This window comes from Amphiura filiformis, chromosome 12, assembly GCF_039555335.1.
Source record: "Amphiura filiformis chromosome 12, Afil_fr2py, whole genome shotgun sequence".
In the NCBI taxonomy this organism is placed as follows: domain Eukaryota; kingdom Metazoa; phylum Echinodermata; class Ophiuroidea; order Amphilepidida; family Amphiuridae; genus Amphiura; species Amphiura filiformis.
In genome coordinates, this window is record NC_092639.1 from 36199424 (window position 1) to 36216069 (window position 16646).

Sequence of the window (16646 nt, forward strand, 5' to 3'; positions counted from 1 at the left end):
ATTTTGAATTGTTGGTATATACTTACACTTTACAGCTGGTCTTGCACTTATTATTAGTTGAGAAGGGATTTGACAAAAGTTAGCAACTCGTGTCAGTATTTTGACTATATGTAGGTCCTACATACGCCATTAAGGTCCACATAAAAATAATGATATTTATGTGTTACATCAGGTGATGGATACATATATTGTAGAGCAACCCTAAAATTATGTTCAGATGTAATTTACGTCCACTTTTGTGAGTTTGTGACCATAAAATCTATCAAGTTCACTCCTGTGCTCAAATCCGCAAAATACTGTGCTTGCGCATGTGACCACTGCAGCTGTGTGATGCTTATATATTTGCGCATAGTTGTCATATGTAGTACGCTCACATCTATTGTGAGCTATAACACGGCTCAAATAGAAGGATAAGCCAATCAGATTGTCAAGATAATTATAGCTGTGTAAAAGTTAATCAAACTGATCTAACCTAAATCTTTTTATTTTCTTTTATTTAGTTACCCCAGTGGTAGAAAGACCAGCCTCTCCAATCATACCAGCTGCTATTGATGCTGCTCCAAGTAAAGAGGAACATGAGAAGTCAAATGAACACCAGGATAGAATGATATACTTCAACAAATACAAAAAGTACCTGATGCAGATAGTATACCCTGCTATAAGAGGTAATCTTACACCATTATTCCTGAGTATCATAGAATATCTCCTACTCCTTCCCATTCCATGTCTCTACTCTACCACCATCTCTCTCCTCTTGAGTTTATCCTTAGTGTAAGAGAGCACAAAATATTAATAGGATTAGAGTTAGTGTTAGGGCTAGGGTAGGGTTAGGATTAGAGTTGGGATTTGTTTGGTATTCTCTTACACAAAGGTAGACTTCTCCGTAGTCCACTTGCCAATTGTGCATACTCTGGCTATTACATTTAAGCTTAAAACTCTGATTCAATTATTTGTGCACAATTGATAGATTTTCACATCTGATCTTTTCAGTCACCGTACTCCCTCTGTTTGTTAGCTTCCCAAGTGGACTACTGACTTTGACTTGCGGTTAACATTTTTAACACGGGACTCTATGGAGAGTTAGGCCAATTTCTGGCCTAACTAAAATTGGTCATGATGTAATGCATCTTTAAATGAATCTGGCTTGTGATTGGTCGCCCAGATCTTGTTATTGTTTAAATCCTCCCGACACGTACTGGTACCATTAACTATACATGGTACACAACTATCTAGGGAATGCGGCGCTTTTGTGCTTGCGCGAAAGTTGATGGATGAACGTCACGCATCTAGCGTGATTGTACCACCATGCTTAGTCTTGTGGTTAGATTTGATTGATAAACAAGTATGATTGACAGTGTGTTTTAGAGAACAAAGTCCCGGGGTAAAGTTCTGCTTAAAAGTGAAAGTCCATAGTCGATTTTTAACTCGGATAATAAACGGGCAGATTCTAAAATTAGAATTGTTCAGTATTCATGGTATTGAAGTGCCATTATAATTATGCCATTATGATATGTTGCATTCAATAATATAAGCCTCACGTATACTTTACTTTTACTGTCACAAATATAATTATATAAACTTTTTCATGACCATTTTATACTAGTATTTTGATGTAATAAATATCAGTATAATTTCGAGTTCAAATGAATGTGTTCATCATGATTAATAACATTTTTATTTATCAAAAATCGAATATGGCATAGTCTAACACAAAGGATACACCTCCTCTTGTATGGTCTTAATCTCCACTTCCTCACCCACTTTTTTTTTTTTTCTTATTTCATTACGTTTCTTTATGTTTGATTTTTGTCTTCTTCCTCAATTGGCACACCAATTTTTTTTCCCTGTAAAATGGATTTGTCATTCATAATAATAAGCAACTTGCCTGCTTATTGGCAATAGACACTAAAAGAAAATTGATTGACTTGGCTGCATTGACAGGTGGACTGACCAATTTGGTGATGTAGCATTCTTAATCTGGGCTTTGTGTTGGGATCCAAAAATCAAGTTGCAGCATAACATATATTTCTATTGTGATTATACATGTACAAAAGAACACACTCAAAATTTACTTATTCTTACAGACCGCCATAGACTTCTACAAATATTTCAAAGAGGTGAGAATTGTCTCAGATTGGCTTCTAGTTAAATGTATGCAGTGTTCACAAAGTAATATTCATTGCTTTATTTTATATCATCTTTGTTTTTAATTTCAAATGTTCTTTAAGTTCTAGTGGCAGGCTCCACCACCCACCGCTTCGCCGTCCACCATATCTACAACTCTGATCTTGATGCTGCTGCTGATGAGCTAAAAGAGATGTGTTGTGCATGATTAATCTTTGTGGCATATTTCTGTAGAATTTTCCTTTTTTATGCACCTGATCATAATTTGGTGTCTTGGCTCATTAACTATCAATCAATCAGCACAATATTTTTGGGAGTACTTTCTTTTCTCGCTTTTGATTTCTTGTCAATTAAAAGTTAATGTAAAAATCCATTTTCAGTAATCTTTGTATAACTACCATCTGCCCATGATTGATAATGTATTTGAGGAGATGGAAATATATATATATTTTACCTAAATTCATTTCATGGTATAAATTCCACTTCATAGTATTTGCTAGTAGTGTGCTATACCAAGGATTCCCAACCTTCTTTGGAACATGACCCCCATTGAATTGCTTGTGATGCCATGCTTAACTTGTTACACATCTCACTGTATGCCTGGCTAATCTCATGACCCCGCATCACCTGTGATGTGTGACAGTCCAATATAGCAAATTCCCACAGAATTTCTGTATGGCTGCATGAAATATATACTTGTAAACCTGAAAGCAAAGAGGTTGGGTGTTTATTGCAATTTCTTGTGTGGCTTTTCTCTGACTAGGCCTATATTCCTTGCAATTCACTTTTTCAGTAAATCCCATAAGCCTTTGCAGGTAGACCTCTGATGTCGTCACACCGATGCACACACCGTTATAATGAGAACTTCACGGCTTTCAAATGCGGTCAAATGACGACATCTCAGATCTACCCGCAAAGGCTTATGGGATCTAACGAAAAGGTAAATTTGGTAAAAATGTATGGGGTCTTGTATCATTTGGTGTCACTATAAATGCTCACAATCCCAACAGAAGGTTGCTGTGATATCATAACCAGTGTATGCCTTGACAATATCCAGAGATTGTTAAAAAATTGCATTAAGAGGCTCTTAAGAAATTCATATAATATACTTTCAGCACCACAAGGCTTTGTGTTATTCAAATTTAGGTCAAAATATGAAGGGGAAAAAAAGAATGTCACCTGTTTTTGGCCTGAATGCACAGGACGTATTCCCTATTCCAGAAAAATACAGCACTAATTTTTTGGAATTAAAAAAATATTATCCTGCTTTGCCAAATGAAACATAGCTAAATCCTAATCCTTTAGTTAGTCCTATAAAAAGTCGAATTGGCAATAAAAGTCGAATTTTAATATTTTTGCAATTTGAGGTCAAATGGTCCAAAAACATGCAATTTTGCATGTTTTCTTACAATTGTAGTGACAAAATTGTAAGACCTGGCACAAGTCTAAGCATTCAAAATCTTGAGTATAGGCTCAGAGTTAGCTCATAATTTTAATATTATATCTTAGTTTTGCTATGGTTATGAAAAAGATTGGAAAATGTGTTTTCCAAAAATTAGAATGCACATCTTGAAATTAGTCTTTGTTCAAGTCTTTGGGCCTGATTGTCACAGAATACGAAAAAGGTTGAAAAACACCCTGAAAATGCATGTTTTTGGCCCTTATTTCCAAAAATTGACCAAATATTAAAATTGGACTTTTATTGCCAGTTAGGACTACCTAAAGGATTAGGATTAAGCTATGTTTCATTTGGCAAAACTGGATATATAATTTTTTTAATCCAAAAAAATTAGTTCTGCATTTTTCTGGAATGGGGAGTACAGACCTGCAATTGCAATATTCCTTTACAGATTCCCTCCAAGATCAGTTTTGGGGCACTGTGAATTCACAGACGACTCTGAATTTGCAGCCCTGCCTTTGAAATCCCAATACTCTTACAGCATTAGCTAGGTTTGTTTGCATGGGTTGAGTTGCTTTAATAGATTGTTGTGTTTTAAACAATTTTAGTTTATTGCTGATTTTTCCTGTGCTAAACCAAATTTGCACAGATGAATTTGAAACAAAGAAGCCTAATAATTGGGTACTCATAAACATGCTTTAAATGCTGCCAATATTGAAATAATAAAAATGGATCATGTGAACTCACAGATTTGGGGTATCTAATTTTATGGGGAGTCTTAAGAATTCTGAGGAGTCGGTGAATTCCAAAGAGATTAAACCCAAAGAGTACCAACTCAAAATTGCCCTGTCTGTTTATGCTATGGTAAATCTGCCATATTGGTTTGCTCCTCATGGAGGGCAAATAGTGTACCGCAATCGGCAAGAGCCCAGAATCAAACAATAATCTGCATCTTTTAAAGGCTTTAGTATTACAAAGGTGTGCACATGCAATGCTTAGGGCACATTTTTGATGTGATGCGTTACACACACTGAGAACGCAAACAACCACTTTGAATCAGTTTGACGGATACATACAATAATCCGGAGGTACAGTATGTCCCCAAACTGAGATGGATATCGCAATTTTTTATCAAACTTGTTTTCTAGTATTAGAAGCTGTCAAAAGACCTGTAATGGTTTGTGTATCCCTAAACAGGCATTAAATATTTTTTATTTGAATTTCAGATGCCCTGCACTACAAAAGTTCCTTCGCTAGTGGTTCTTTAGTCAAAGATGAAGTGAACAAGCAGAGAATAGATTTGTTTGGTGAGGTATGTATTTTATTACTCCCAAATCCTGCAAAAAATACAGCAGCAATAATATATAACTTTTAGTAGAAACAAAACCAGATTCGTCCTTCAAGGGTGCAAATTGAAAGCTTCCAAAAAGAACTGATTTAACACATTTTTTCCATCCCATTTTTACCTGAAAACATATTTGCAATGAGCTGTCTGTCCTCTCCCCCACCCCCCCCCCCCCCAAATTATGGTTGATACAACAGCTATATATGCAGCCTGAAAACAAAAGTCGGAAATACCAAAAGCTAGGGGGCGTCCCGAGGAGGGCCAAGACCTTTCCAGACAATTTCCAAACTTTTTTCATTTTCTTTGCCAAAGTCAGTGACATATCTTATCACACATGCAGTAATTTTTCATTGAATTAGCAAATCCATCTTTTTAGCATTTCCATTTAATGATGAGCTCTCTAGATAACAGTTTGATATGCTCCGGGGGGGGGGGATAATTTTAGGAAAATCAATGTTGATTCTCCAAAATTAATTTTACGGGAATTGTTGCGAGAATTGATTGTGATTCTCACCAATTTGCAGCCCTGCCCTCCCACAAGGTGTATCAAAATGTGAATCTTCTGTTACAAAGTCTCATAAACATATTGCAAAACATTTGATCTTATTTTTTCAGCGTTTAACCTCTTGTGGCTACACACTCTACACTGTCATGGAAGACATACAAAAGCGTCATGCATGGGAGCAGCTGGCTCTTCTAGATGTACCTGTCAAAGAACTATGTACTGCTGTAGAAGCTGCTAGACAAGTCATAGCAGAATTGGAGACACCTGCTCAAGAATTGCAAGGTAAAAAACAAAAAGTAGGGAGTAGTGATAAAATTGAAAATTCCACTTTCTGTATTTTTCTGGAATTAAAATTATGGAGGGGATTGCTTGAAACAACAATATTTTTGGAATTGACTGTATCCCTGCCCCACGCCTCTACACAAGGTCTGAATACCGCTGAGTCCCCCCCCCTGGTTGAGTCTATGAAAAATACATCATAATATGGAAATGCAAAATTTTATTATGACAATAGTCCAAATGCATTTAAACATGTCTAAACAACAAGAACATTTCAAGCAGTAACCGTAAGGGTTTTGAGTTGACACCCTTTTTCTACGTAATATGAATATTTGGTCATAACTAGCACAATGTTCAATGTTTTGGGCATTTATATAATAAGTTTCTTGCACCAACCATTCTGTTGACTATTATACCTTAATTAGGGGTTCTTTCATATATTATCTTGATAAACAGTTGTTGTTATGCCTGAAGGGCCGAGGGCATAAACAACTGTTTAGTCATGAAAATGTATGAATGAACCCTGTTCGTCCATACCAAAACATTTTGTGATTCTTATTTCATCAAAATAATAACAAAAAATAACAAGTAACAATATTAAAAAATAGGATTTTCCTTCATTTTCCCTACCTTGCGATCGCACACCGGGCGACAGGGCATTAACCTTGTTTATGCCTGGCTCTTGACCAATCACGCACCCTGTTTACAGCGAGTATGTATGAACATGTTTTCATTCATATTTTGACTCCAAATAGTTGTCATTGTCATGACTATTTGGTGCGTCAACTACTACAAAATCTGATGTTGTGTAATCCTAATGAAAATAATACTCACATGATTACTTCTTATTCATTAAAGAGTGTAAATCCGCTAATTCAACACACTGGTGTAGTGTTAAACTGATATCAAAACATCCTATGGTCTTAGACTATGATATGGTTTGATTTCAATCCATTGAATATTAAGGCAGAGAATAGTATTGCTCATGTTTTCTGCATTATGTTCCATTACAGATGGAAGTGGAAACCAACAAGCATTACCTCACCAGCAAGCATCAAATGAGCAACCTGGTTCAGCAGACAGGGGAGCTTTTGAAGGAGATGAAGAGGATGACCTACTCCACATTACTGAGGAACCAGAGAAAGGATTTCAAACTGCTACAAGACAAAGGAGAAAACAGAAGTCCAAGTGGATGGGCCCAAGGACAAGGCGCCGCTAAGATTGTCATATATAAATTTAGTTTCAAGCGTAATGATTCAAGTTATAATGGAGGAAAAGTGTGTAGGGGTTGGGTTTCTTCATAAATCATGGACCATTAGATTACACAATTAGTAAATGTAAACTTTCAAAAGCCATGGTCATCCACACTACATGTACGTGTATCATTGACATGCTTCAAAGTTCATAAAAAATAGTGTGGCCTTAAATTGTCAGATGTGTGTATGAAAGTCAACAGAGTAAATAGCAAGTTTTTGACCTATTTTCAATTAAAAAGTAGAGGGGATAATCTTTAGGTCCATAGTTGTAGGTGTAAGATAATATTTTTCATACTTGGTGTGCTTTAAAAAAGCAGCTGTATTTGTGCCACTCACACTAGTTTTTGTTTTCTTTTAATACTACTATGTAACTATAAACAAAATGTTTATTTGCATGTTAGCCTAATTTCTTATTCTACCTGCTTATACTTTCTATTTGATCAAGATCTCTGTATTATGCAGTATTTTTGTCTTCCTTGAGAGAGTGACAAAATAGTGTTTTAGTTGCAGCAGTCATATTACACATAAATACACAGACCAATGTGGTTAGATCAGGAGAACTCAAGACTCCTCCATGTTTGTGTGTTACACATGGAGATGTAACAAGTATACTTATGACACATACCTAGAGCGAACATTATTGAGGTTAAGATTTCTGTGCACACTAACTTGTAAGGACTATGCCAGGCAGAATATGGAAACTTTAACACTACAAGACTGGTTAATGTTGAAATTCACAATGAAAGCCAGTAAGATGTATACCAATGAGGTAGAAAGGATAGAGTGCCCTGCTCGCCGAATCTGTGAAGCCGGTTTGGGTGGTGTATAAATACACAAAGTTGAACAAATCATGTATTAAAACGCATTTAATTTCCCAGTATACCATTGTTTTTATTAAAAAATTGCTGAATTATAAAGGCAAGCACGCCTGAATCTCGTATATTACCAGTGTTGCCACGCTAAACAACTCTACCACTTTTCAAAATTTCGCCTTCAGTCGCCGTTCCTGTAGAGCCCTCATGGCAACGGGCGAGTGAACTAGATTTAGGAGCGTGCTTGCTTTTATTATTCAGCAATTTTTTGATAAAAAAATGGTACACAGTAAAGTTGAATATGCTAAAACAAGTAATTTATTTAATTTTATTAATCCATACATGCTAGAGTAAATTCAGTGTCCATTATCTATGCCCGTGTGTTATCTATGCCCGTGTAAACGGGGCATAGATATTGTATTTGTTGTGTTTAGTCTTCGACTTCTTATCTATGCCCGTGGGCATAGATATTGTATTTGTTGTGTTTAGTCTTCGACTTCTCCTTCTTCTTCTCACGCTTCTTTGCACTCCTCTAGCTCAAGAACTAAAGTAGCCTCGGGGCCCATACTTAGTATAATGATGGCCCATGACCCCTAGAAATTTCCTAGGGTAGCCCCGACCCCAGAGGTCAAAGGTCATGGGCTACAGGGGGCAATATGTGTAAAATTTGAAGCACCTCTAGTCCAAGAACTATAGCGCCCTCAGGGTTCATACTTAGTATAATGTTGGCCCATGACCCCAAGAAGTAACTTATGGTAGCCACGACCCCAGAGGTCAAAGGTCACAGGCTACAGGGGGCAATATGTGTAAATTTTTAAAACCACTTTAGCTCAAGAACTATAGCGCCCTCGGGGTTCTTGCTTGGTACAATGATGACCCACGACCCTTAGATATTTCCTGCAGTAACATCGACCCCAGAGGTGAAAGGTCATGGGCTACAATGAGCACTATGTGTAAAATTTCAAACAGCTCTAGCTCAAGAACTACAGTGCCCTCAGGGTTCTCACTTGGTAAAATGATGACCCATGACCCTTGATGTATTCTATATTAGCCGCATCCCCAGAGGTCAAAGTCTAAAGGCTTTAAAAAGCAAAATAGGTACGACCTATTAACACAGTGCAGCGCAATAGGTAGTATTTTGTTAGCTCCCTGTGTTTGCAATGATAAAGGTCTGAATCGTACGTCAAGGAAACTGATCACTTGACAAAAACTCCCTTAAAAGGGAATGTGTAGGCATTTTGATTTTTGATTTTGGACCACCTCAAAAGGTTGTCATGATGGGACAAGTGGTGCGGTTGGTTAAGGGGTGGGATATTAGAGAGAGTGTGGTCCAGTCTGGTGGTGTTTTAGAGAGAGTGTGGGTTTGATGGGGTATAAGAGAGAGTGAAGGCTTGGTAGGGTATTAGAGAGACTGTGGGCCAGTCTGGTGGTGTTTTAGAGCGAGTGAGTGTCTGGTGGAGTATAAGAGAGAGTGAAGGCTTGGTGGGGTATTAGAGAGAGTATGGGTCATTCTGGTGATGTTTAGAGCGAGTGAGTGTCTGATGGAGTATAAGAAAGAGTGAGGGTCTGGTGGGGTATTAGAGACTCTGAGTGTGGTCCAGTCTGGTGGTGTTTTAGAGAGAGTGTGTGTATAGTGGAGTATAAGAGAGAGTGAAGGCTTGGTGGGGTATAAGAGAGAGTATGGGTCAGTCTGGTGATGTTTTAGAGCGAGTGAGTGTCTGATGGAGTATAAGAGAGAGTGAAGGCTTGGTGGGGTATTAGAGAGAGTATGGGTCATTCTGATGATGTTTTAGAGCGAGTGAGTGTCTGATGGAGTATAAGAGAGAGTGAAGGTCTGGTGGGGTATTAGAGAGAGTGAGGGTCTAGTGGGGTATTAGAGAGAGTGTGGTCCAGTCTTGTGGTGTTTCAGAGAGAGTGATGGTCTGGTGGAGTATAGAGAGAGAGTGAGGGTCTGATGGGGTATAAGAGAGAGTGTGGTCCAGTCTGGTGGTGTTTTAGAGAGAGTGATGGTCGGATGGGGGCATAAAAGAGAGTGAAGGCTTGGTAGGGTATTAGAGAGAGTGTGGGCCAGTCCAGTGTTATGAGCATTACATGTATATCAACTGAAAGCTTAAAACAAGTGCTTTCACATGGTGCTCACCTGCTCACCAAGTTTCCGTTTGTGAATAGGGGAAGGGGGTTAGGTGTGGTCACGGGCATAGATATTCGTGTTTGGTAAAACACATTACTGTGGCATCTAGTCCTCCTTCTTCTTCTCACGCTTCCTTTGCACTCCTCTAGCTCAAGAACTAAAGTAGCCTCGGGGCCCATACTTAGTATAATGATGGCCCATGACCCCTAGAAATTTCCTAGAGTAGCCCCGACCCCAGAGGTCAAAGGTCATGAGCTACAGGGGGCAATATGTGTAATTGGTCTCCCATCCACTCAGGAGGCCATGACCGACAAAATGTTCAATGTGTATGAGGGCAGCAGTGGTCTCCCATCCACTCAGCAGGCCATGACCGACGAAATGTTCAATGTGTATGAGGGCAGCAGTGGTCTCCCATCCACTCAGGAGGCCACGATCGACCAACGAAATGTTCAATGTTCATGCAATGCAAAATAGCGGCAAATGGTTGAATTCATACTGTTTTTAATAACGTTTCAGATATAAAGAAGCTGTTTTGAACGATGGCAGTGGATTGAAGTATGTTTTGTACTTGTTTATTTGTATACTTGATGCTTCACTGTTTGCCGGGCCGTTTTGCACCCGTAGGCCTATACTTTTGAACTTCTGATATGGCATGCATGCATGTATTGATAAAAATATCGTCGGATGGTGATATCGTGAATATGTTTTGGCCTCGATGCGATATGCGAAAGACTGACGATGCCCAAGCCTAGCCCCTCCCGACAATCCAGCGACCGGGGTTCAATCCCCGCTGAGTCTTGATTTTTTCTCTTTCAATATTTTCATATGCCAGTTTGCTCGAGCCCCAATCACGCCATTTAAATTATAATTTCTCGAGCTTGCATCGTTTATTTCCGATCCTCGCATATATTAATTTGTGTTTCGCATTGTCTTACAATGCGAAACAGGGTGAAGCATATAGGCCGCCTCCTTCTTCATTATTTAATATATAATTGGCCGCTGAGACACAATGAGAGAGTTATCATGGGGACTTAAGTTGAGATTGCCCAGTACCGACTGTGAACTCAGGTAGCATAGCGGTAATCCAGCGACCGGGTTCAATCTCCCGCGAGTCCTGATTTTTTCTCTTTCAATATTTTCATATGCCAGTTTGCTCGAGCCCCAATCACACCATTTAAATTATAAATTCTCGAGCTTGCATCGTTTATTTCCGATCCTCGCATATATTAATTTGTGCATTTGGCGCCCAATTGGGCGGTTTTTTATTTTAGGTGCTATGATAATGATACTTATAGGCCTATCATTTAAAGCTGATACCAAGGAGTATATTTTTTTTTTTTTTTTATAGGGGAAGGGGGTTAGGTGTGGTCACGGGCATAGATATTCGTGTTTGGTCAAACACAACTGTGGTTTCTAGTTTTAGTTGCATTTGATGCTGATTTTGTTAGGTCCCTTCATTTCATATTGGCTTATTCAGTGTGTGATTGTCAATGAAACGGCAACGTACCAGCTCGAGCTCAGCGATCTATGTTTTTCTACGTCATTGATGTATACTTACCGCATCCATTTCCACTGCACAGGAAACTTTATCCTCAATATTGATTTAAGTGTGTGTAATGTTAGTGATCTATGTGTAATGATGTCTGCAAATCTTACAAAACTTTAAGATGCCAATTATAATTTGGAATTGCATGAGATACATGTACACTATATTGGTCCCATGCTTGACAGTACAATAATGCCATCTCCTTTATGTGACTGGACATCACGAATCAGCCGTAAAGTCGGCCCCCGGTCAATTTTGTTTTATTTCGTGTTTAGAAAATATATATCATAAGCTTTAAAATAGTATATAATTTGACTTCAAACGATATCCAGAAGCGGGGTAATGGTTTCTTGAACTCTGTTCCTTCAAACAAATTGTACCTTTTTTTGGCTCTACATGTGTCTCTTTTTGCACATTTCTGGTAATAAATATCAAACAGTCATAATTGGCAGTCATTTCAAATCAGCCCCAAGTCAACAAGATTCAGTAATGTCCTCTCATTGTTAATTGTTGGTTATACATACCTAGACAAAATACAATGCTTTGTTATCCACCACTTGAACAAGAATTAGCCAAAGCAAACAAAGACAAGAACTATTCTATAGAAATAGGTAGAAGCTTATTATCCTCTTCAGCAATAGGATTATTGATTGGTTTAAACAGTGTTTGATGAGATACTTGTCGCACTCAATTAAGGTACCTATGAATACAACCTTTACACATATTTTACACTGTAACTCAGAATACAATTTGCCGACTTTACGGCTCATTCGTAGTGTCCAGTCACATATATTATGTGGTGTCTGAGCTCTCCTAGTTGAACTTCTTTGACACAGACACATATAGCACATTGGTATACATGTGCCACAGTGTTGACCTCAATGTCTCATGTAAGCAAAATGTTTAGTAGATAGAATGTAATTCAAAAGCATGATAATAATGCACTATCCTATTATGTGGTGTCTGCACTCTCCTAGATGAACTTCAATGACAGACAGCACACTCGTACACATGTGTCCCAATGTTGACTACAATATCTCATGTTCAGTGGATGAATGTGAACTAATATCATTGTAGGAATGTTTGCATCACTGTGTTTAGGTTTTTTGTTCTTTTCTTCCACCTCTACTCCTACTCTTCTCTTTCACTTTTTTTCCAAACTTTGTCTTTTTTCCCTGCTTTATTTTATATTCATCGTCTTTTGTGACATATCACAATAAAATGCTTATCATTCCACAAGCTAGATATGTTTTATTTTGAGTATCTTTATTTTTTTATTTGTAAGTTAACTTCGTTTATGTGTGCCAAAATGGCTATGTGCCAAAGTATGATAATGATATCAGTTATTAATTCTTTCTATCTATTAATTTGTTTTGTAATGTAAGATATTTAATCATATATTTCTGTGAAGAGATGCATTGTATACAAAATGATGCATTTATAGGATTGAAATTAAGTAATTAATAGCTAAGAATTGTGAGTTAATATTAGATTGGATTTTCAAGTGTAGGAAAAATGTTAAGTGCTCATTAATTGTAGGATTTTTCTTGCTCATTCATAAATGGTATTTTTCAATTTGAGCAGTAATCAAGTAGAGCAGACACTTCTTGAGAGTACTGATTTGATGACACTGAGTCATAACATAACTGGCATTTTGCAGGGGCTTAGCTAGGGTTTGTGGCAAGGATAGGGAAAGCTCCCCCTTCTCTAAGGCGGGGGAATGGTGATATATATATTTATTGAAATGCGCGCAAAACGCATGAAAACTTTTGCAGTTTGGAAGGATGCTGAATTGATCAGTTGATGGATAAATGGCCATATATAAATAAATTGATAAGATTTGGCATCCCCTCCAACAAAGTGCCCATGACATGCCACCCCTTGCCCCCTCTAGCTACCCCCTTGGCATTTAGTGATCTTATCTCATAGGGATACAATGTTTGGAAACCTTAACCACAAGACACCTGAACAATGAAATTCTTCATAAAAGAACAACAAGTATTGTTTCCATTTTAAATTATTAGAAAGCAAATTGCTTTATTCTGGATAAAACCATTTATTTTCAGTATGTTTTGTAATTTTTCAATCTGATCGTTTAATTTGAGTCTTCCGTCATCTGATCAGCAATGGTACCAAAATAAACAAATTTGACAACACGATTATTCAATGTTGTGGAGATTATCTAACTGTGTCATTGGAAATAAGTCCCTTTTGACTCTAGTGATACTTCTTTGTATGTAGGGTACCCATTGTAAACAACAATACGCCAACTGTGTGATGTTGATGATGAAAAAATGACATTTAAACAACAGTACTCATGAGCTTAAAGCTTGACAAAGTGCAGTTAGGTTTTACCTGTTTGTTTTTCTGTTGGATCTAATACTTGTCCAAGTCTAGCACCAAATTAAATTTGGATAAACTTTAATGCAACTTTGTACTGTCTACAACTTCGAATGCATGAAAGTTTTTATGTTCTAGTTGCATTTGTACTGTATAGCAAGTTATCCTTTAGTTGATAAGAATTCTGTAATCTCATTGGTCAAACACCACTTGGATAAAAATCTGTATTTACCTGCATAATCCTTATTAGTATACAGGGGTATACATACAAGCAGGTAATATTTCCCGTTTACCTGCGTAGTTCTAACATGTGTATGTCTGATATCCTAAGACTGGCGCATACTTCACACACTCCATGGTTGCACTGTCAAAAAGCAAGGAAGAAACTGGCCTACTTTTCAACAAGGTTATCAAACTAAATTCCTTCAGCAAAGTTTACGAACAAGTCAGAAGATAATAGAATTCATGTTTACTAAAAGATAAAATCGTTACCCCCAGTTTGTTCTCACGGAATATGTGAACATTTTTGGCTTCATGGAATATGGCATTGGACCGTAGATATTTTCCCATATTTCGTGAACAAACAGGGGGTAACTAGCAATATTTTAGCAGTATTAATTGCTTGTGATTTTAACTTTTCTGAACACTTTTATAATTTCTTGAATTCACGGTTTCCCACTATACAATATCATCCATATTCAAACTTTCAATGAAGCTTCAGAGAAGAAGTCACACATATTTGTTGTGCTAATTAGGATTTGTTGTGCTAGTTAAATAAGTAGTAGCCAAAGATTTTCTTTAAAAATATTGTAATAATAGCTCTAAAGCAACTGTTAATCTTGTTCTATCTGTAATTTGACTTATAATTTTCCGTTTTTGAACTCTATGCACTTGGCGGTAAAACTCTAAGAATGTGCGAGCCAACTTGTAAGTGTCTTGCCAGTATGAGGCCTTTATCACACAAAGCTTCATTTGTTTGTAAATATAAAGGTAAAAATATAAGTAAATGTTAAAAAAGTGAACATTTCTGTTTAAATTTTATTTTCCTGTTGTTGTTTTTTCAACTGACGTAAAAACTTGATAGTTAGCATATGTGCTTACTATCGAGCACTTTTGAAAACAGGAAATTATACCAAAGTCAGGTGCTTTACCAACTGAGCTAATGGGGTTGAGACACATTTGCAGGTTTACTTGTTCGTATATAACTATGTGTATCGATGATTTACTCAAAACCTTTTACACTTTTGTGGATGGGGCTCTTCATGTTTGCATGTTTTAAAAGCACCTGATAGTAAGCACATATGCTAACTATCGAGTTTTTAGGGTATTATGTTGAGGTTTTGATATTATATTTGATATATTGATAACAGACAAGAGTCAGTTGACTATAAAAGCTTATAAATAAACTATTCCAAAGATGAGTGATTTGTAGTAAATTATACCTGAGAGTACATAATTAAGAGAGGCGCTACATCGATCACTCAAGTGAGGACAGCGTGAGCTCGATACCTGTATAAGAGTCTGTTTGTCACGCCACAAATCCTGAAAGGTGATTATGAATATGTAATGATATGAATGAGCTAAATGTGACGTAGCTACGAAAAGGCGATGTTATTGGATGTATGTGGTTCATTGGGCGGAGCCAATATGCCATTACGCTGTTGTTGTGCAGGACGCCACGCTCTGCGTAACGGTACAAAAAGGTGACTAATAGAAATATATTACGGCTCTTGGCAGCAGACAGATTGCGCTGTTCTCTGACCCTGAGTGTTTGTCACGTAGACATACCGTGACCTCGGAAACATGTACAAAGCAGGGGATGCGACTGTGCCACAGGTTTTTGTCTTCGGAATCGGTATAGGCAATTTGTACAGAGTGCCGCTAGCCTGATTATACCCAGTATGAACCATTCTTTTGCACTTTTTAGCCAAAATAGCATTGTACTGATGGACCATGATTAGCTGATAAAAGTAGTGACATGAAATATTGGCACCTCATTTAGTCATCTTATGGTATTAAAACAAAGGCACTTAATTTAATGCCCACGTGACCAGGTGGGCACTGACATTACAGCCTATAGACAGGTTTTTTTCCCGTCAGTAAAAACTTCCAAAATTTAGTTCTTGAAAACATACTAAAAACCAGAGTCCCTCAATGTGTAATTAAGTTGCCGTAAACATTTTTAGCAGTTTTATGATATATGTCTGAAAGTTCCCATCTCTTATCATTGTAGCACATCTACTGGTGGTCTTGGTATGGCTGTGCCCATGGGTCACGTGGGCATTAAATTTAGTGCCTTTTATTAATAAATAGCCTATGATGACTGTCATTTGTTGTGCATGCTACTTGGCATCACATGAACCCTAACATGACCTGGGTTCTTACAATGAAATATTGGCACCGCCCTTGTTGAACAAGCTACATTGCATCTATTACCCGAGATAATAATGCTTCTTTTCAAGCAATTAACAAGGTGCACACATTGGCAAATCAAGTGCAAAAGAATTGTGAGCATAGGCGTAGATCCCGGGGGATGGGGGGATTTATTATTTTACCAGGGGGGGGATGCTCCATACAATCATCCCCCCAATGTTGATGCCTGAATATGGGTTTCTGATCAAATTAACCTCATATTTGCCCATTTTAGCCCCCAAAGTGCAAATTTTCGCGCGCTTCACGAGCATTTATTCCGCTTTTGCACCATATTTCATCAGTTTAGCTTCAAAATAGCAAAATTTTTCGCGCATTTGCACCATGAACTTATTCTGTCGCAAAAAAAGTACTGCATTCATTATATTTCCAAAAATGTTTCCAACCCCATCCCCCCCCAATGTCAAAAAGAAATCTACGCCACTGATTGTGAGACCTGTGGTTTTATATAAAACGTGTATCACATGAATAGTAGTTAA

The 16646-nt window shown here is 37.5% G+C and overlaps 1 protein-coding gene and 1 long non-coding RNA gene across 3 annotated transcripts in view; one reads left to right on the forward strand and one right to left on the reverse strand.

The window, feature by feature from the left end:
• LOC140166135 (TPR and ankyrin repeat-containing protein 1-like) overlaps positions 1–8081 on the forward strand; it is a 34715-nt gene extending 26634 nt beyond the window's left edge. The window contains exons 21-25 of one of the 2 annotated variants that reach the window (XM_072189519.1): positions 501–665; positions 2085–2117; positions 4750–4835; positions 5484–5655; positions 6666–8081. In XM_072189519.1, the coding sequence (XP_072045620.1) occupies positions 501–665; positions 2085–2117; positions 4750–4835; positions 5484–5655; positions 6666–6871 (662 nt within the window). In that variant the 3' untranslated portion in view covers positions 6872–8081. The remainder of the gene's footprint in view (positions 1–500; positions 666–2084; positions 2118–4749; positions 4836–5483; positions 5656–6665) is intronic. The other variant, XM_072189520.1, reaches the window with a different exon arrangement.
• Positions 8082–14820: 6739 nt separating this feature from the next.
• Positions 14821–15845, reverse strand: LOC140166137 (uncharacterized). The gene is made up of 2 exons (XR_011860816.1): positions 15634–15845; positions 14821–15179 (listed from the first exon to the last, which is right to left on the reverse strand). It is a non-coding gene; the product is annotated as an uncharacterized lncRNA (long non-coding RNA).
• Positions 15846–16646: the final 801 nt, after the last annotated feature.